This window comes from Staurois parvus, unplaced genomic scaffold (genome assembly GCF_062004578.1).
Source record: "Staurois parvus isolate SC_StPar_1 unplaced genomic scaffold, SC_StPar_1.0 ptg000564l, whole genome shotgun sequence".
NCBI classification, from domain to species: domain Eukaryota; kingdom Metazoa; phylum Chordata; class Amphibia; order Anura; family Ranidae; genus Staurois; species Staurois parvus.
Genome location: NW_028318360.1, coordinates 8104049 through 8125254, shown reverse-complemented (window position 1 = coordinate 8125254; position 21206 = coordinate 8104049). Strand labels below are relative to the sequence as shown.

General features: G+C 44.9%; 1 protein-coding gene across 1 annotated transcript in view; it reads right to left on the bottom strand.

The window, feature by feature from the left end:
* ABLIM2 (actin binding LIM protein family member 2) overlaps positions 1 to 21206 on the bottom strand; it is a 298016-nt gene that overhangs the window by 21734 nt on the left and 255076 nt on the right. Inside the window, exons 20-21 of the mRNA XM_089691577.1 lie at positions 18885 to 18892; positions 17162 to 17242 (exon numbers count right to left, since the gene is read on the bottom strand). Of these exons, the coding sequence (XP_089547703.1) occupies positions 17162 to 17242; positions 18885 to 18892 (89 nt within the window). The remainder of the gene's footprint in view (positions 1 to 17161; positions 17243 to 18884; positions 18893 to 21206) is intronic.

The window sequence follows — 21206 nt, the reverse complement described above, 5'->3', positions numbered from 1 at the left end:
AGTTCTGTTCATTCTGATGCAGCTTTACACTCTCTGGCACCCAGTAGCATCAAAGTCGCATCAAATGCACTACAAGAAAAGAACAGTTATATTTTCCTATTAGCAAAAAAAAAAGTTGCATCAAAGTCACACCTATCCAAAGTTGCATCTAAGTTGCACAAAACTTTGATGCGACTTTAGATGGGTGCAACTTTCATGCAACTTTTTTTTTTGCTAATAGGAAAATATAACAGTTCTGTTCATTCTGATGCAGCTTTACACTCTGTGGCACTCAGTAGCATCAACGTCGCATCAAATGCACTACATGAAGAGAACTGTTATACTTTCTGATTAGCAAAAAAAAAATCGCATCAAAGTCACACCTATCCAAAGTTGCACAACACTTTGAGGCAACTTTAGATGAGTGCGACTTTCATGCAACTTTTTTTTCTTTTTTGGCTAATAGGAAAATATAACAGTTCTGTTCATTCTGATGCATCGTTACACTCTCTGGCACTCAGTAGCATCAAAGTCGCATCAAATGCACTACATGAAAAGAACTGTTATACTTTCTGATTAGCTAAAAAAAAAGTCGCATCAAAGTCACACCTATCCAAAGTTGCATCTAAGTTGCACAAAACTTTGATGCGACTTTAAATGGGTGTGACTTTCATGCGACTTTTTTTTTGCTACTGGGAAAATATAAGAGTTTTGTTCAATCTGATGCAGCTTTACACTCTGGCACTCAGTAGCATCAAAGTCGCATCAAATGCACTACATGAAAAGAACTTTTATACTTTTTAATTAGCAAAAAAAAAAATTGTATCAAAGTCACACCTATCCAAAGTTGCACAATACTTTGAGGCGACTTTAAATGGGTGCGACTTTCATGTAACTTTTTTTTTTGCTACTGGGAAAATATAACCGTTCTGTTCATTCTGATGCAACTTTACACTCTCTGGCACTCAGTAGCATCAAAGTCGCATCAAATGCACTACATGAAAAGAACTATTATACTTTCTGATTAGCAAAAAAAAAAGTTGCATCAAAGTCACACCTATCCAAAGTTGCACAACACTTTGAGGCGACATTAGATGAGTGCAACTTTCATGCAACCTTTTTTTCTTTTTTGGCTAATAGGAAAATATAACAGTTCTGTTCATTCTGATGCAACTTTACACTCTCTGGCACTCAGTAGCATCCAATGCACTACATGAAAAGAACTGTTATACTTTTTCATTAGAAACAAAAAAAAAACCAAAACCAAATCAAAGTTGCATCAAAGTCACACCTATCCAAAGTTGCATCTAAGTTGCACAAAACTTTGATGCGACTTTAGATGGGTGCGACTTTCATGCAACTTTTTTTTTTGCTGCTGGGAAAATATAACATTTCTTTTCATTCTGATGCAACTTTACACTCTCTGACACTCAGTCGCATCAAATGCACTACATGAAAAGAACTGTTATACTTTCTGATTAGCAACAAAAAAGTTGCATCAAAGTCACACCTATCCAAAGTTGCATCTAAGTTGCACAAAACTTTAGATGGGTGCAACTTTCATGCAACTTTTTTTTTTGCTAATAGGAAAATATAACAGTTCTGTTCATTCTGATGCAACTTTACACTCTCTGGCACTCAGTAGCATCAAAGTCGCATCAAATGCACTACATGAAGAGAACTGTTATACTTTCTGATTAGCAAAAAAAAAAATCGCATCAAAGTCACACCTATCCAAAGTTGCACAACACTTTGAGGCGACTTTAGATGAGTGCGACTTTCATGAAACTTTTTTTTTTTGCTAATAGCAAAATATAACAGTTCTGTTCATTCTCATGCAACTTTACACTCTCTGGCACTCAGTAGCATCAAAGTTGCATCAAATGCAGTACATGAAAAGAACTGTTATACTTTTTGATTAGCAACAACAAAAAACAAAAACAAAAAAAAAGTTGCATCAAAGTCACACCTATCCAAAGTTGCATCTAAGTTCCACAAAACTTTGATGCGACTTTAGATGGGTGCGTCTTTCATGCAACTTTTTTTTTTTTGCTAATAGGAAAATATAACAGTTCTGTTCATTCTGATGCAACGTTACACTCTCTGACACTCAGTAGCATCAAATGCACTACATGAAAAGAACTGTTATACTTTCTGATTAGCAAACAAAAAAGTTGCATCAAAGTCACACCTATCCAAAGTTGCATCTAAGTTGCACAAAACTTTGATGCGACTTTAGATGGGTGCGACTTACATGCAACTTTTTTTTTTTGCTAATAGGAAAATATAACAGTTCTGTTCATTCTGATGCAGCTTTACACTCTCTGGCACTCAGTAGCATCAAAGTCGCATCAAATGCACTACATGAAAAGAACTATTATACTTTCTGATTAGCAACAACAACAAAAAAAAGTCGCATCAAAGTCACACCTATCCAAAGTTACATCTAAGTTGCAGAAAAGTGGCATCAAAGTCATTGCAGCAATGGGCAGAGCCAGGAACTCTGGTGAAGATATCTCAGTGCTGGTGTTCCTGAGAGGTAGAAGCAGCCCAGACTTCTAGTATCTAATCCAAACAGAAGTGAAAGTTCAGGGTGGAGTGACCCTTTAAGGCGGTCATATTGATACAGGTGTTTTGCATTGTAAAACTCTTCTCCCGGCCCGTGATGGTAACATTAACATTACCTCACATACACTCATGCCTCTATGGCTGCTGGATTTATTTTTCAGTCCCCCTTTCACCCCATGGACTCTGGGATGTCTTTGAAGTGTATGATCTCTTCAAAAAAAGCAAAAGCCGAATCCACACCTGGCCCAGGCCAAGCTGATCGGAATTAATGCTACATAAACAGCACTGTGACTAAAGGCTCTTCAGAAGCTCCATGTCTCAGAGAGGCTGCCAAGGGGTCACTTATCAGTCCAAAACAAATGCAAATTCCTCCAGCAGCAGTCTCATTTAAAGAGCAACTCCAACAAAGAGCTAAAGACACAATGTAGGGACTGTGTTTCCGATCAAATAATAGACTTCAAGTGTTGATAAAGCCACATGCTGAGAGTCAGAGCCAGCTGCAGGTCAAGGCATCTAGGTGGATCCTGACTTTAAAGACCTTTCCAGAGCCTGGACCAGGTCTGTGACATCACCTGACAGCGGGCTGAAAACAGGTCAATGGAGTGCAGAATTGGCTATACTTCTCTTTTAACTATTTCAATACAGGGCTGTTGCACTTTGAATCACAATTGCGCAGTCATGCAAGACTGTACCAAAACAACATTTTTAGCATTTTTCACACAAACGGAGCTTTATTTTTGTGGTATTTAATCGCCACGGGAATTTTTTTGCTAAATAAATAAAAATTTGCCAACAATTTTGAAAAAATACTTATGACAATACAAAAAAAAAAATTATTTTCAATTACGTTTTTTTTTCTTTTTTGAACACACTGTAATCAGAGTAATATAATTTTACCATAGTAATATTGTACTACTCCAGGCAAGTGATCAGGCCACAGATAATCACATGGTACAGATGGGCTGTAAATGGCCCTGTCTGTACCATGTGATCACTGTGATTATTCACAACTAACAACCCAATTGTAACAATGAATGGCATGAATTGAAGCCTATCGTTTACAATTGTCATGTGATCTGCTGTGATTGGTCACAGTGATCACAAGGTACCGGCAGCAGGCTGGTGATCAGTCATTGGCTGCGGCACAGCTGGTGACAGACATAGCCAGTGACAGATTGGCCATGCGCAAAGTTCATTCTGACAGGATGTCATATGTCCACCCGGAACGACGAAAGTCCAACCCGCCCTTCAAATTGCTATAGGCCGGGTGGGAACTGGTTCCTTCCTTCACTTCACTGCTTGCACAGGGGAAACAGGGCAGCAGCACCATAGGCTCCTGCTCACAGCAGTCAAACTTCTGTAAAGGAGGGAGTTGGGGCAGGCTTACTGGAGGTACTGTGTGTGTCTATGGACACACACAGCCCAGCTTGGAAGTGTTGGGGTCCAGAAAGACAAGAGACAGGAGTGGACACCAGCTACAGCTGCAACCTTACAGATAAACAACAGGAACATTTCCCATACGAAATCAATGCATTCCATGGAAGATCAGAGCTGCATCAAGGGCAGCAATAGTAATTCATCATGTCCTTTCAACAATGCTCACCACTACAGCCCAGTGGGTGCGCACCAATTTCATTTCAAACATTTTGTAAAGGAGGTTATTCTTGGTTGCACAGCACAGCTCATCCCTGAAAAATATCCCAGAAAAAATGTTTTAACTATACACTAAACTGTCAAAGAACACACAAATCAATGTTCAAATACATCATTTTATTACACAATGGGGTTGATTTACTAAAGGCAAATAGTCTGTGCGCTGCAAGTTCAGCTGATCTGAGGGGAAGCTCTGAGATGAGGGGAAGCCCTGCTGATTTCTATTATCCAATCATGTGCAAGCAAAAATGCTGTTTTTTTTTATTTACCTTACATGTTCCCCTCAGATCTATAGCTCCTGTACTTGCAGTGCACAGAATATCTGCCTTTAGTAAATCAACCCCAACGTTTATTGTGTAATAAAATGATGCTTGTTAACATTTATTAATGGGCTCTGATAGTGACAGCCCTATGTGTCGTCTCATCTTGTATGTGGGATCCCAAGCTGTACATGCCTTGTGGTCTCAGGCTGTATGTACCCTGCGTGTGGTCTCAGGCTATATGTACCCTGCGTGTGGTCTCAGGTTGTATGTGCCCTGCGTGTGGTCTCAGGCTATATGTACCCTGCATGTGGCCTCAGGCTGTATGTACCCTGCGTGTGGTCTCAGGCTATATGTACCCTGCGTGTGGTCTCAGGTTGTATGTGCCCTGCGTGTGGTCTCAGGCTATATGTACCCTGCGTGTGGTCTCAGGTTGTATGTGCCCTGCGTGTGGTCTCAGGCTATATGTACCCTGCGTGTGGTCTCAGGCTGTATGTACCCTGCGTGTGGTCTCAGGCTATATGTACCCTGCGTGTGGTCTCAGGCTGTATGTACCCTGCGTGTGGTCTCAGGCTATATGTACCCTGCGTGTGGTCTCAGGTTGTATGTGCCCTGCGTGTGGTCTCAGGCTATATGTACCCTGCGTGTGGTCTCAGGCTATATGTACCCTGCGTGTGGTCTCAGGCTGTATGTGCCCTGCGAGTGGTCTCAGCTTGTATGTGCCCTGCGTGTGGTCTCAGGCTATATGTACCCTGCGTGTGGTCTCAGGCTATATGTACCCTGCGTGTGGTCTCAGGCTGTATGTACCCTGCGTGTGGTCTCAGGCTATATGTACCCTGTGTGTGGTCTCAGGCTATATGTACCCTGTGTGTGGTCTCAGGCTGTATGTGCCCTGTGTGTGGTCTCAGGCTGTATGTGCCCTATGTGTTGTCTCAGGCTGTATGTACCCTGTGTGTGGTCTCAGGCTGTATGTGCCCTGTGTGTGGTCTCAGGTTGTATGTGCCCTGTGTGTTGTCTCAGGCTGTATGTGCCCTGTGCCCTGTGCCCTGTGCGGTCTGTAAACACCCTGTGTATGGTCTCAGGCTATACGTGCCCTGTGTGAGGTCTCAGGTTGTACTTTCCCTGTGTGTGGTCTCAGACTGTACATGCCATGTGTGTGGTCTCAGACTGTACATGCCATGTGTGTGGTCTGACTGTACATGCCATGTGTGTGGTCTGACTGTACATGCCATGTGTGTGGTCTCAGACTGTACATGCCATGTGTGTGGTCTCAGACTGTACATGCCATGTGTGTGGTCTCAGACTGTACATGCTGTGTGTGGTCTCAGACTGTACATGCCGTGTGTGGTCTCAGACTGTACATGCCATGCGTGTGGTCTCAGGCTGTACATGCCATGTGTGTGTTCTCAGGCAGTGCATGCCATGTGTGTGGTCTCAGACTGTACATGCCATGTGTATGATCTCAGGATGTATGTGTGTGGTCTCATGCTATATTACCCTATGTATAGTCTCAGGCTGTACATGCTGTGTGTGATCTCATGCTATGCTTGCTGTGTGTTTAGTCCCAGGCTCTATACGACTTTTGTGCGGTCTGTATACACCCTGTGTATGGTCTCAGGCTATATGTGCCCCGTTTGAGGTCTCAGGTTGTACATGCCATGTGTGTGGTCTCAGGCTGTACATGCCATGTGTGTGGTCTCAGGCTGTACAAGCTCCGTGTGTGGTCTCAGGCTGTACAAGCTCCGTGTGTGGTCTCAGGCTGTACAAACTCCGTGTGTGGTCTCAGGCTGTACAAACTCCGTGTGTGGTCTCAGGCTGTACAGGCTCTATACGACTTTTGTGCGTTCTCATACTCTGTGTCCGTTGTGGTCTCAGGCTGTACATACAAGCTCCGTGTGGTCTCAGGCTGTACAAGCTCCGTGTGTGGTCTCAGGCTGTACAAGCTCCGTGTGTGGTGTCAGGCTGTACAAGCTCCATGTGTGGTCTCAGGCTGTACAAGCTCCGTGTGTGTTCTCAGGCTGTACAAACTCCATGTGTGGTCTCAGGCTGTACATGCTCTGTGTGTGGTCTCAGGCTGTACAAGCTCCGAGTGTGGTCTCAGGCTGTACAGGCTCTATACGACTTTTGTGCGTGCTCATACTCTGTGTCCGTTGTGGTCTCAGGCTGTACATACAAGCTCCGTGTGGTCTCAGGCTGTACAAGCTCTGTGTGAGGTCTCAGGCTGTACAAGCTCTGTGTGGTCTCAGGCTGTACAAGCTCTGTGTGGTCTCAGGCTGTACAAGCTCTGTGTGTGGTCTCAGGCTGTACAAGCTCTGTGTGGTCTCAGGCTGTACAAGCTCTGTGTGGTCTCAGGCTGTACAAGCTCCGTGTGTGGTCTCAGGCTGTACAGCCTCTATTGTGCATGCTCATTCTCTGTGGTTCATTATGGTCTCAGGCTTTACCTGCCTTGTGTGTGGTCTCAGGCTGTACAAGCTCCGTGTGTGGTCTCAGGCTGTACAGGCTCTGTGTGTGGTCTCAGGCTGTACAAGCTCCATGTGTGGTCTCAGGCTATACGTGCCCTGTGTGTGGTCTCAGGCTATACGTGCCCTATGTGAGGTCTCAGGCTGTACAAGCTCCGTGTGTGGTCTCAGGCTGTACAAGCTCCATGTGTGGTCTCAGGCTGTACAAGCTCCATGTATGCTCTCAGGCTGTACAAGCTCCGTGTGTGGCCTCAGGCTGTACAAGCTCCGTGTGTGGTCCCAGGCTATATGTGCCCTGTGTGAGGTCGCAGGCTGTACAGGCTCTATACGACTTTTGTACGTGCTCACACTCTGTGTCCGTTGTGGTCTCAGGCTGTACAAGCTCCGTGTGTGGTCTCAGGCTGTACAAGCTCCGTGTGTGGTCTCAGGCTGTACAAGCTCTATATGACTTTTGTACGCGCTCACACTCTGTGTCCGTTGTGGTCTCAGGCTTTACCTGCCTTGTGTGTGGTCTCAGGCTGTACAAGCTCCGTGTGTGGTCTCAGGTTGTACATGCCATGTGTGTGGTTTCAGGCTGTACATGCTCCGTGTGTGGTCTCAGGCTGTACAAGCTCCGTGTGTGGTCTCAGGCTGTAGAAACACCGTGTGTGGTCTCAGGCTGTACAAGCTCCGTGTGTGGTCTCAGGCTATACGTGTGCTGTGTGTGGTCTCAGGCTGTACAAGCTCTATACGACTTTTGTATGCGCTCACACTCTGTGTCCGTTGTGGTCTCAGGCTTTACCTGCCTTGTGTGTGGTCTCAGGCTGTACAAGCTCCGTGTGTGGTCTCAGGTTGTACATGCCATGTGTGTGGTCTCAGGCTGTACATGCTCCGTGTGTGGTCTCAGGCTGTACAAGCTCCATGTGGTCTCAGGCTGTACATGCTCCGTGTGTGGTCTCAGGCTGTACATGCTCCGTGTGTGGTCTCAGGCTGTACAAGCTCCGTGTGTGGTCTCAGGCTGTACAAGCTCCGTGTGGGGTCTCAGGCTGTACAAGCTCTGTGTGGTCTCAGGCTGTACAAGCTCCATGTGGTCTCAGGCTGTACAAGCTCCGTGTGTGGTCTCAGGCTGTACAAGCTCCATGTGGTCTCAGGCTGTACAAGCTCCGTGTGTGGTCTCAGGCTGTACAAGCTCCATGTGGTCTCAGGCTGTACAAGCTCCGTGTGTGGTCTCAGGCTGTACAAGCTCCATGTGGTCTCAGGCTGTACAAGCTCCGTGTGTGGTCTCAGGCTGTACAAGCTCTGTGTGTGGTCTCAGGCTGTACAAGTTCTGTGTGTGGTCTCAGGCTGTACAAGCTCCGTGTGCGGTCTCAGGCTGTACAAGCTCTGTGTGCTCTCAGGCTGTACAAGGGCCTTGTGTGGTCTCAGGCTGTACAGGCTCTATACGACTTTTGTCCATGCTCATACTCTGTGTCCGTTGTGGTCTCAGGCTTTACATAAAAGCTCCGTGTGTGGTCTCAGGCTTTACATACAAGCTCCGTGTGTGGTCTCAGGCTTTACATACAAGCTCCGTGTGTGGTCTCAGGCTTTACATACAAGCTCCGTGTGTGGTCTCAGGCTTTACATACAAGCTCCGTGTGTGGTCTCAGGCTTTACATACAAGCTCCGTGTGTGGTCTCAGGCTTTACATACAAGCTCCGTGTGTGGTCTCAGGCTGTACAGGCTCTATACGACTTTTGTACGCGCTCACACTCTGTGTCCGTTGTGGTCTCAGGCTTTACCTGCCATGTGTGTGGTCTCAGTAACCATTCAAATAACTTTACATTGTTTGCCTGCCAAGCCAGAAACGATGCTTTCTGCAGCCTTGCGCTAAGAGATTTGTGATTATGAAGCCAATTTTCCCTTGTCTCCTGTAAATTGCTGAGCACATTGGAAGGGATTGCCAACCATGACACTGCATTCCACAGTTCCCACTTGCCACCTTGCAGCCAAACAACAGAGACATTTCCTATATGTGTACAAGAATGCATTACTTGTGGAAAGAACATCAGTATTAGGGGAAGAAAGAGTCATGTCTATCCTTTCCAGAACATGCAGGTTTGCAGACACTGATGCATTGATTCACCTCCTGTCTGATCTTTGGACATCTAGTAAATGTCGCCAGGACAGAGAAGTCCACCCTGACCGCTCTCCCTTCTCAATGCCAGTCTAAGTACCTTCAACTTCAGAAGGCTTTAGAACCAGATACTGCAGCCGTTTATTATTTACTGTGTCACACACTGGTTAGAAACACCTACAAAACGAGGGAATCTTGGCATTGCCATTAGGTCGTTTGCAGTTCAGCCCAACACTAGCCATATATTGGCACAAGCTGATGTGCCAGCTCCACTGCTAGTGTACATAGTCCAATAAATAATAAATGACTGCATTATGTAGGGGTGCTCGTAGGTCTTTCAGTTTTTGTATGCTTGCGGCTACTTTGAGAAAGCTGCATTGTAGTCCTTAAGAACTATCTTCAGTGTAAAGAAGAACAAGGAGTCCTGGAAGCAGGGGCGTTCCTAGGGTTGGTGTCACCCGATGCGGTAACACTTGGTGTCACCCCTCCGACGATCCCCACAGGATGGATAGGATCTGCGGATTGAGCATAATGGATCAGAGTCCGATCCATTATCCTCCCCAATCCGCAGATCCAATCCATCCTGCAGGGATCATCGGTTTGCAACCTATACGGGGTTAACTGATCGCTCCATGAAAAGGCAAGTTTTAAAGCTAGCCGTCAAGATGGATCGGATGTGCGGATTGGGGAGCATAATGGATCGGACTGCGATGGCACTGCAAGGGTTGATTGCTCATTTTTGCCTAGGGTTAAAAAAAAGATTTACTTTGTTGATACTCCACTCCTCCCGGCAGTTAGACTGGTTCCCACAGCGTCTGCACCTCCAAACTTCACAAGTTTAGGGTCCTGACATCATCAAGACCAGAGCAGGGTCCATAGCCCTGCACTGGATGTGAGGATGCCCGGTGACAGTCCACCACTGGATCAGGGGGGGAGCACTGTCTGTCAGGGGAGCAGAGGATCAGGTAACTAAAACTGTTTCACCTCTCCCCTATACTAGACAAGTGGTTGTAAACCCTTACATATACCCAGTGAAGTGACTGGCCCCAGGTGATACGCAGGTGAGATGAAACAAATCCTCCTACATAAGATGTACCTGTTTATCTGCAGTCTTCTCTGCTCTACATCCGTTAAACGTTCTGAATTTATAATGCTTTTCTGAGAGTACAGAGAAAAGGAGATGGAGAGCTGATTATTACTCAAATTACACACTGCAGGGCTCAGTGAGGAGAGCTCTGAGAGCTGATTGGAGGGAAGAGATACATCCCCCTTCACACAGCACACAGGAACAGAACTGAGGCTGTCAATCTGCTGGAGGTCCCTCCCGTCACCATTTTTCTCTTGGTGTCAGGAAAACTTATCAGAAGTGATTTATGCTGATAGCAGAGAAATGGAGCAGCAGACAGAAATGACACTTGGTGCTGTTAATAAAGAGAAGTACACACTATAGAGGGATATGCTTTGCTCATATTTCATGTCTGACGTTTACATCCATGTTAACCCTTGCAGTATGGGCACAGCTCCACTACAAGGGATCATTTCTAATTTGCCCAGGGTTGGGCTTTAATGACTATAAAGGAAGTAAAGGGTATTTATATATCTGCCCGGAGTTGTCCTTTAAGATGACGCGCTTATGATGACTGCGCAGCGGCTGTCAACAAAGATTTTTGTAGAGCAGGATATATGTATTCATGAATTCCAGATGTATAGGCTTTCCACGGAGCCACTTCTCTCACATTCTCTTCATTTGCGATGCGTTTTTATAATCTCCATTTAGAAAAATAATCCTGTGAAATCGAAACCACTTGCTGAGTAATCACATGAAAAACATATTGAAGTGTTTAGAGAACAAGCACCGGTTTGAGCAAACAAGCTTTCCTGTGATTGATATCCAAAGACCGCGGCGGCCGTGCGGCATGCTGGGGATGTTATGGAAACAGTAAAAAATATAAGAGCATTCCAACATGATGGACCCGGTGTCAGAAAATGTCTAATAGACGGTCTGCATTGACCACATCAGCCGCTCTGTTTATCTCCTTCATCTCTCCAGTGTAACAATGCATGCTGCTAGGGTATTAGCACTCCTGCCTTCAAGGTGCCGGGGTCCTGGCTTCAATCCCCAACAGGGACATTGTTTGTAAATGCTCCACGTCTCTTAACCACTTCAAATCCAGATCCCCTTCCTGCCCAGGCCAATTTTCAGCTTTCAGGCTCAGTAGATGACATTAACCTTTTACTTGCAGCCATCAAATTAGAAATACATTGAATTTTGTGCACTCAAAGTGAGATTTTGGTCAATCAAGAGTGATTTGTAAATTGATACGTAACCACTTCAAGTCCGGACACCTTTACCCCCTTCCTCTCCAGACTAATTTTCAGCTTTCAGCGCTGTCACACTTTGAATGACAATTGCGCGGTCATGCAACACTATACCCATATGAATTTTTTAGCATTTTTTGAGACAGATAAAACTTTATTTTGGTGGTATTTATTCACCACTGGGGTTTTTATTTTTTTTTCTAAATAAATGAAAAAGTTCAAAAATTTTGAAAAAAAGTGTTTATCTTATAAAGTTTTGCAAATAAATAATCTTTCTTCATAAATATTGGCCAAAATGTATTCAGTTATCTTTTTAGTAAAAAAAAAATAGCCCAAATTAGTTTATAACCAAAAATTATAATTTTTAAAAATTAGTTTTTACATTTTTCTTTTTTATATTATTATTGATGTTTTTTTCTTTTTTACATACTGATACCTTAGCAGTACAGTGTCACCATGGTGACACTGTACTACTTGTGGGGGGTGATGCAGATTTTTTTTTCTTACACTGATTACTTTTACACCCATAAAGGCTGTAAAATCAATAATTTGTCCTTCTCTCTGGCTGTATTCTTGCAGCCATTGAGAAATACTGTGAGAGCTGTGATTGGTCACAGCTTGTCACATGGTACAAGGCTGTTGTGAATAGTCTTGTACCATGTGACCTCTGTGATCATTCACAGATTTCACACGTAGTAAGCAATGATGTCACAAGTGACATCTTGCTTACTACTTTGCATGTGATCACTGATTGGCCAATCAGCGATCACATGATCGGGACCTCGTACAGAGGTCCTGTACAACAATCGGTGTTCCACTGTTTCAGGAGGACACAGCGGGCACCGGATCGCGGTGCTGTGCGCTCCCAGGGAGTGCACACAAGCAGGGAGCGGGGAGGCCATTTATAAACCCGCCCCCGCACTGCTCCCGTATGGCCGTTTATATACATGGGCCGGACGGAAAGTGGTTAAAGGGTTAACCTAGATTTAAAGCTTTCTTTCTAATTTTGGATTATTAAAGAATGGTTAAAGGTGAACTCCAGCCCTACCTTCAGTCTTGCAAAGCTGTACTGTGCTGAAAGTGGTCTTCTGTACTGAAACTGCTTACTCTGATTTCACTGCACACTGTGAGCTTCTCATAGTATGAATCAAAAGCTGTAGCAAGGCAGACAGAGCCTGCCTCACTTCCTGGCTGGAGGATATCCAGCATCATCTAGCCCTTTCCTCCCCAGGCTGACTATCCTAGGTCCACCTTTTTTAATTCATTGGCTTTCAATTCTATCAATTCATGAAGGCTAGGCATCACCATGTGGGTGTTATCTAGGGTGGACTGCATGCAAATACAGTCTACCTAGGAAGGTTCACACCCCCAGACTGACATCCATCTATCAAGGCCTTTTGATATTTAGGAGGAACCAACAGAGCATGATGTCACATCCGCCTGGAGCCACGAGGAAGCCCAGCGGCCATTTTATCTAAGGGGTCAGTATCACTGCTGCATACTCTGCATTGTAAAAACAGATATAGAAGCTTGGTTTTACTACCCTGTGTTTATACGTATTTTGACCTAATAAAATTCAACTATACTACACTACTCCTATTGGAGCTAATTAACTCGCAGGATACCCGTAATGTGATCCACAACCACCAGAGGGAGGGAGCCCTGTATCCAGGCTGAGCACCCATCCAACCTAAGGGGCCGCTGGACCTAGCAGCTTTACCATATACCTTCCAAGGCAGGCCAACCTACCCATAGATGGAAGCTCACCCATTCCACCTACCATAGAGATCCTGGTGGATATTGATTATATGCACATTATCCATGCGTGACATAGGAGCGCTCACTTTTTTTATATATTATATTACATAACTCCTCCCAAGAGTCAGCTCACTCCTATACCAGGGCTGAGGACTCTTGAGCAGAGAACCAAGTACTGAGTACATATTCATGCTTATACTTTTCAGAGGTCCAATATTGTTCTATGTACAATCCTTGTTTTATTGATTGCATGTAATATTCTAATTTTCTGAGATTGTGGATTTGAGGTTTTCATGAGCTGTAAGCCATAATCATCACAATTATGACAAATCACGGCTTGAACTATCTTGCTTTGCATGTAATGAGTCTATCTCATATATTAGTTTCACCTTTTAAGTTGCATTACTGAAATAAATGAACTTTTGCATGATATTCTAATTTTTTGAGTTTCACCTGTATATTCTTCCTTTTTCTGAGCTTTCCGATGTCCTGGTCTGAAGCATTATGGAGGATGGATCTGGATTGTAAATCATTTTGTGACTGGAGTGGTGATCGATGCTGTGATATATACAGCAAGAGCCCCAGTTAAAGGGGAAGGCGCATATGACCTAATATACACTATATTGCCAAAAGTATTGGGACACCCCTCCGAATCATTGGATTCAGGTGTTCCAATCACCTCCATGGTCACAGTGTATAAAATCAAGCACCTAGGCATGCCAACTGCTTCTACAAACATTTGTGAAAGAATGGGTCACTCTCAGGAGCTCAGTGAATTCAAGCGTGGTACCGAGATATGTCGCCACCTGTACAATAAGTCCATCCATGAAATTTCCTTGCTACTAAATATAATACCACAGTTGGCAGAAGTCACCAACTGTCTGCAGAGTCAATAGCTAAAGACCTTCAAACTTCATGTGGCCTTCAGATTAGCACAACAACAGTGCATAGAGAGCTTCATGGAATGGGTTTCCATGGCCGAGCAGCTGCATCCAAGCCTTACATCACCAAGTGCAATGCAAAGTGTCAGATGCAGTGGTGTAAAGCATGCCACCACTGGACTCTAGAGCAGTGAAGATGTGTTCTCTGGAGCAGGGGAGGACTGACCATTTGGAAACTTGGGCACTGCCCGAGGGCCCGGGGTCAGTAGGGGGCCCCATGAGATGCCCCTGGTACCTTTTTCATAGGATTTTTTGAGTTTGGGCAAGGACACAGGGGCCCCATGATCCCCTATTGCCCGGGGGCCACATGAGTTGTCAGTCCACCCCTGCTCTGGAGTAATGAATCATGCTTCTGTATCTGGCAATACTGATGGACATGTCTGGGTTTGGCAGTTTCCTGGACTTTGGTACTTGCCTGACTGCACTGTGCCAAGTGTAAAGTTCGGTGGAGGGGGGATTATGGTGTGGGGTTATTTTTCAGGAGTTGGGCTTGGCCCCTTAGTTCCAGTGAAGGAAACTGTTAAGGCATCAGCATACAATTCATGCTGACAACTTTGTGGGAACAGTTTGGGGATGGCCCCTTCCTGTTCCAACATGACTGCGCATAAAGACATGGATGAGCGAGTTTGGGGTGGAGGAACTTGACTGGCCTGCACAGAGTCCTGACCTCAATCTGACAGAACACCTTTGGGATGAATTAGAGTGGAGACTGTGAGCCAGGTCTTCTCGTCCGACATCAGTGCCTGACCTCACAAATGTGCTTTTGGAAGAATGGTCAAACATTCCCATAGACACACTCCTAAACCTTGTGGACAGCCTTCCTAGAAGAGTTGAAGCTGTTACAGCTGCAAAGGGTGGGCCAACTCAATATTGAACCCTACAGACTAGGACTGTGATGCCATTAAAGTTCATGTGCATGTAAATTCAGGCGTCCCAATTCTTTTCGCAATATAGTGTATGTTGGGTATACTCTTAAGGTGAGAGCATAAGCTTTGTGGTGACGGGGATGTGCACTTTGAATGAAGGATACATCACAAAACACCAGTGATAAGAATTTAAGGTGTCACAGTGAAGTCACAACTCCTCATTTTCATAGAATCAACCAATAATACCCAAGCGCTTGGGTATTATTGGTTGATTCTATGAAAATGAGGAGTTGTGACTTCACTGTGACACCTCTGAAAATGCTAGTTGCCAGGCTGCCATGCTCATCTAATGTCTAGAGTTCTTTCTGAGTTACTGTGTGAAACAAACATACAGACCAGGAGTTCTGAATTCACTCGGACTTTCAAATTTACAAATTATCATTAAAGCTAACCTCCAGACGGCTCAGACAAAAAGATAAATACAGTTAAAGAATAACTCCAGGCAAAATGTGTATTTTCCCATGCACAGATTAATTGCATAGGCTTGGTCCTCTTCTTGGCTAAAACAAAAATGCCTAAAGCTTGCATACACATGTAAAGCACTTGAAATCCACTAAAATATTTCCAAAAACAGCCACCAGCAAACGAGACACTCATTCATATAAGTACCATCTACTAAACACCGGCTATAGGCAAAAGTGATGAGATAATTGTGATACAAACATGACACTGATTTGTTCTTATGGATGCTGGGTATAACACACAACCAGATTTCTCCACACACCCATAGCTGCCAATGCTACCCATAATGTCAGGCCCAAATGGATTGCCAAATGTAGGCATAATCTGTCTGTTTTCAAATGTACTGTTTTTCTTGGGTTCAGAGTGAGCAAGGAATTTAATATTGCTGTGCAGTAAATTACAACACCCACCCTTACCTTGTTAACTTTTGCAGAGTTTATGGCTGTCTGTGTAACCATTGAAGAGATTTTCCCTTATTTCCGGTCCCAATGTCACCAGAAATGACAAGAAATGAGGAAATGGTGCCCCCAGTAAAGGGAATAAAGGTCACCAAGACAAGAAATGAGGGAATGGATGCCACCAAGGCAAGGAATAAGGAAATAGGTGTCCCCAGGACAAACATAAGGGGGTGGGTATCCCTAGGACAAGGAATGAGAGTCACCAGGACAAGAAATGAAGTACTGGATGCCACCAAGGCAAGGAATAAGGAAATAGGTGTCTCCAGGACAAACATAAGGGGGTGGGTATCCCTAGGACAAGGAATGAGAGTCACCAGGACAAGAAATGAAGTACTGGATGTCACCAAGACAAGGAATAAGGGAATGGATGTTCCTAGGACAGGGAATAAGGGTCACAAAGATGAGAAATGAGGGAAGGGATGCTACCAAGGCAAGGAATAAGGAAATGGATATCCCTAGGACAAAGAATAAGGGGATGGGTGTCCCCAGGACAAGGAATAAGGGAATGGATGTCCCCAGAACAAGGAATGGGAGAATAGGTGTCCACAGGATAGGGAATGAGGGTCACCAAGGCAAGAAATGAGGGAATGGATGCCTCCAAGGCAAGGAATAAGGTAATGGGTGTCCCGAGGATGAAAAATAAGGGGATGAGTGTCCCCAGGACAAAGAATAATGGAAAGGGTGTCCCTAAGACAAGGAATGAGTTTCACCAAGACATAAAATAAGGGAATGGATATCACCAAGGCAAGGAATAAGGAAATGGGTGTCTCCAGGATAAAGAATAAGGGGATGGGTGTCCCCAGGACAAGGAATGAGAGTCATCAGGACAAAAATGGAGGGACTGCATGTCACCAAGACCAGGAATAAGAGAATGGGTGTCCACAGAACAAGGAATAAGGGAATGGGTGCCCCCAGAACAAGGAATGAGTGTCACCAGGACAGGAAATGAGGGAATGGATGTCACCAAGGACAAGAAGACAAAGAAAGCATAAAAAGTTGCTCTAATCCTTTCCAACTCTACTAACCAACTGTGCTTTTGTTCTCATAGGAGAGATATCCCATCTCTTCCTCTACCTGCGACACCTGATGGAAAGGTATATCACCCAGATGAGGACCTGAACAGCAATATAGTTCTGACAGATTTAAGCCTTGCCCACTCTGTCCAAAGCTAAAAATAAGCTGAACTTTAATAAAGCGGATCTACCCCCCACCGAGCTCTAGATTTCACATAGTGTACACATTTACTGGGTGACTGGTCCCCTGTCCCTAAACACATAATGCATTACCTCCAGTCTGGTTCTGTCCACGTCTTTTGGAAGCTTCACCCGCAGTTGGTTTGTTACAATCAGCATTTCATAGGGATAGGCCTAAGAAAGAGGAAAAGGAATACAAAGGAATAAAGGGAATACAATTCAAACAACATTCAAAGCTACCAACATCTCCGCCCCCACATATATCTCCAACTTCATCTTATAAAAGCACCCAAACCGACCTCTTCGTTCCTCCCAAGACCTCCTGTTTTCTACCCTCCTCATCAACTTCTCCCATGCTTGCCTCCAGGACTTCTCCAGAGCCTCTCCCATCCTTGCTAACTCCCTACACCCACCTGTTAGGGATCCGGGTATGACCAGAAATGTGTGGACTGACACAGGGAAGTAACAGGCTTCAGGAATGATATAATAATATAATTTATTATTAGCTACCCAAATATACAACGCTCCGTAAATAAACCAACCTTCCACTAATCTTAGTATGTGCAGGAACACAGGCGCAGTCAGGACTGGAGAGGTGGAAGGGTCAGGCCGGCCATATGGTTCTGTTAACGACCATCTGGTGATACCCCTAGCAGTCCTCAGGACAGGATTCCCCAGGGCGCGGAGTCTAAGTCCCTTTCCGCTTATTCACCAGGGCCCCTGATGGTGGGGATGGAGCAGACAGGAACCAGGTCGCGGCCCCTGAGTACACCTGCTCATGGTAGAGGGATCCGCCAGAGGTATATGCAGGTAGGAAGCCTGATGTGAAGAGGCAGAAGGTGTGAGCAGGGATGGCTGGATCCGTGCAGGATGGATGGATGGTCTGGGTAGCGTAAGGCGTAGTCAGGCAGGCCAGGTCAGCAACGTGCGGGCAGTGAGGTACCGGAGGAGCAGGCAGAGAATAGTCAGGGTCACAAGCCGGGTTCAGGAACTCACGGGCAGCGCGGTACAGAGGATCAGGCAGAGAATAGTCAGGGTCACAAGCCGGATTCAGTAACTCACGGGCAGCACGGTACAGAGGATCAGGCAGAAGGATGGTCAGGCAAGCCAGGGGTTAAACAGGAGACGGTCAGCAGGGTCAGGAACAATGCAGAGTCGGCAACAAATCAGATAGGCACAGGATACAAGGTACAGGGGCTCATGGGAAACATACACCAAGGCCCTGATCATAGGCCTGGTCATTCCTTAAATACACCTCCTGCAATCAGCCCCAGGTGTTGGCTGACTGCAGGAGTGAGCTTCTGGCTGCTGAGAGCACCCGCTGGCCAACCCTGGTACTGCAGCCCACACAGCAGGTGAGTCCCACCACCAGTGTCTAGCTATCTCCTATTCTTTCCACCTTTAGGCGACTCCTGAATATTCATCTCTTTAAGGAAGCCTATTCCTCCTCCTCCTAAAAACTGAATATTTACTTTTTCTTCAACGTATCCCAGTTATTACCTTTTGTATCACTTGCCCCTCCCTTTAGATTGTAAGTTCTCATGAACAGGGTCCCCTAACCCTCTTGTAATAACTGTATTGTAACTGTACTGTCTCCCTTTATTTTGTAAAGTGCTAATAGTAATGATAATAATAATAGTAAAGTGTTCAGAGTATTGTAATATCCATACACAGAGCTGAACTTACAGTAGATATGTGTACATACAGTACATTTATGATGCTGCAAACATACTTGGTTACTGAATACAACCTTGGTAGTTGAATGAATACATACAACACATTGCTGATAAAACTGGAAGAGTGTGGCTCCTCTTACCTTGTATTCTGTAAAGAGAACACACAGAAAATGTGATATTAAAAAGTGATCTCCAAAACATTTATTTACTGATGTGACTTGATAATGTCATTTAAAATGTCTGCAGCCATAAATAAATACCATCTCCAGGAACAAATAAAATAATTCAAGAGTTAATGTCAGCCAGGAAATACTGCCTCTGTGCTAAAACCTACCAGGATAAGTAAATATTAGCTAAATACAAGAGCCATGTGTAGTCTTGTTTGAATTGATCGTGATGTGCTTTGTGTATTTCCTTCATAACTGTGCAGTAATCCAGTGTGAAGCTTTACCTCTGTGCGGGAACTTCTTGTAATAAAGATCAGTCACTGCAGCTCTCCCTTCTTGTGTAAGGTGATTGGTCTTGTATCCGCCCCCTCCTATAGTTTTCTGCAGGCAGCCTGTAGTGGGTTGAGCCTATTGAACCTCTCCTACAGCTCTGCTCTCTACACAGGCTATGTACAGCAAAGTGATGATGTCACTGCTACCTTTACAAGGTAATATCTGGGTTTACAAAATAATTTGGTACACACAAAGTAGATTTATATCCTCTCTAGCTATTGAGGAATATATTTAAAGGAAAATGTTTGTGCCTGGAATTCAGCTTTAAAAGAAAAATCAACTTTGGTTTAAAAATGATATAATATACTATGTCTGTATATATGCAGTATGGCAGGGGTGAACAACCTCTTTTGAAGAGGGAGGACCACCTAAGTGATTTGGTAACCAATTGCGGGCCACAATTAAATGGTTCAGAATTTCAAATTTTTTATTTTCAATAGCATAAAGAACATTTTCCTCCTGCAGCTCCTGAATGCCAGCAGGAGTGAGAGGAGGAGAAGCCGGCTTTCAGCAGTTGCAGGAGGAAAATGGAGAGGATAGGCATCCTATAGCTGGTGCTACAGAGGAAGCATCGGCTCATGCAACTAGTTATTCCTCCATGGCTGCCTGCTTACTCCGCTGCCAGTCCCAGCTCGATGCACTCTGATGCTCTAGGATGGCAGGTCGGTAAGCCCAGCTCGCTGACCATGGGCATGAGCTTCCCTGGTTTGATGTCAAGGGTCACATCAGAGGTTTTTGAGGGCCACATGTGGCCCACAAGTTAAGCATCCCTGCAGTATGGCAACACTAGGAAGTTCTGTACAGTTGTGTGCATATCTCAGTGGTTTTGCACAGCATCCCCAATCCTCCTCTTCATGGGTCCCCGATGGTGCTCCTGGCCCTTACTGCCTGCCAAATGCCCCCACAGCAAGCGGCTTGCTATGGGGGCACCCAAGCAGGCTCATTCCCGAGCCACTCCTCTGTGTGCCCATTCACACACAGAACACGGCCCCACCCTCGTTATCTTCTCATTGGCTCACTGACTGTGATTTACAGCTGAGGATGGACAGTCCCTGGAGAGGCCCTCGTGCACATCGCTGGATTGTAATGGTGGTGTAATTGTGGGGGGGGGGGTACTACTGCACAAAGAAAGTTTTTTTTACCTTCAAGCATAGAATGAATGAAGGGTAAAAACCGGAAGCCTTTATAACCACGTAAATGAATTATGTCTCACTTTCCATGAGAGGAAAAATCAGACCACATGAGCAGGATGACGAGCACACCCGATGTTCATTATTAATATGTTGGTGTGTACATTTGTTTTAGCAATTATTTAAATTACTTAATAAGAATACATCAATTTACAGTGATTCATGGAGCATTAAACACAAGCTGATCTGTATGTACAGTATATAGTACAGGACAGCTTCACTCGACATGGGGAACATGCTGTGTACATGTGTAGACAGAGATCTATTCTCTGGGCGTTCATAGTACTTTACTCTGGAATAATGTATACATGTACAATGTGGGAAGGTCAAAACCACACAGGGACTTTTGTAAGGCTCAGTAGATGACATTAACCTTTTACTTGCAGTCATCAAATTAGAAAAACATTGAATTTAGTGCACTCAAAGTGAGATATTGGTCAATCAAGAGTGATTTTTAAATTGATACTTAAAAGAGAAGTACGGGAAATTAAAAAAAAAATAAAAAACATTCATATTCACCTAGTTGGCTGCAGCATCAATTCGGTGCTGCATCGGTCCCCCGCCACCTCTACACCAGGAACTGAGCAATAAAAGACCGCTGATCGCTCAGTCACCAGCGGACCCGAGAACTGTCAGTCACCGCTCTCTGCTCTGCCCCTCCGGCGCTTGATGGTGCGCCAGGCTGTAGAGGGTGTGGTCAGGCATCTGGGTGGATCTCAACATTATTGTCAAGATCCCTGCAGAGCCTGGACTGGCTCTGTGATGTTAGTCA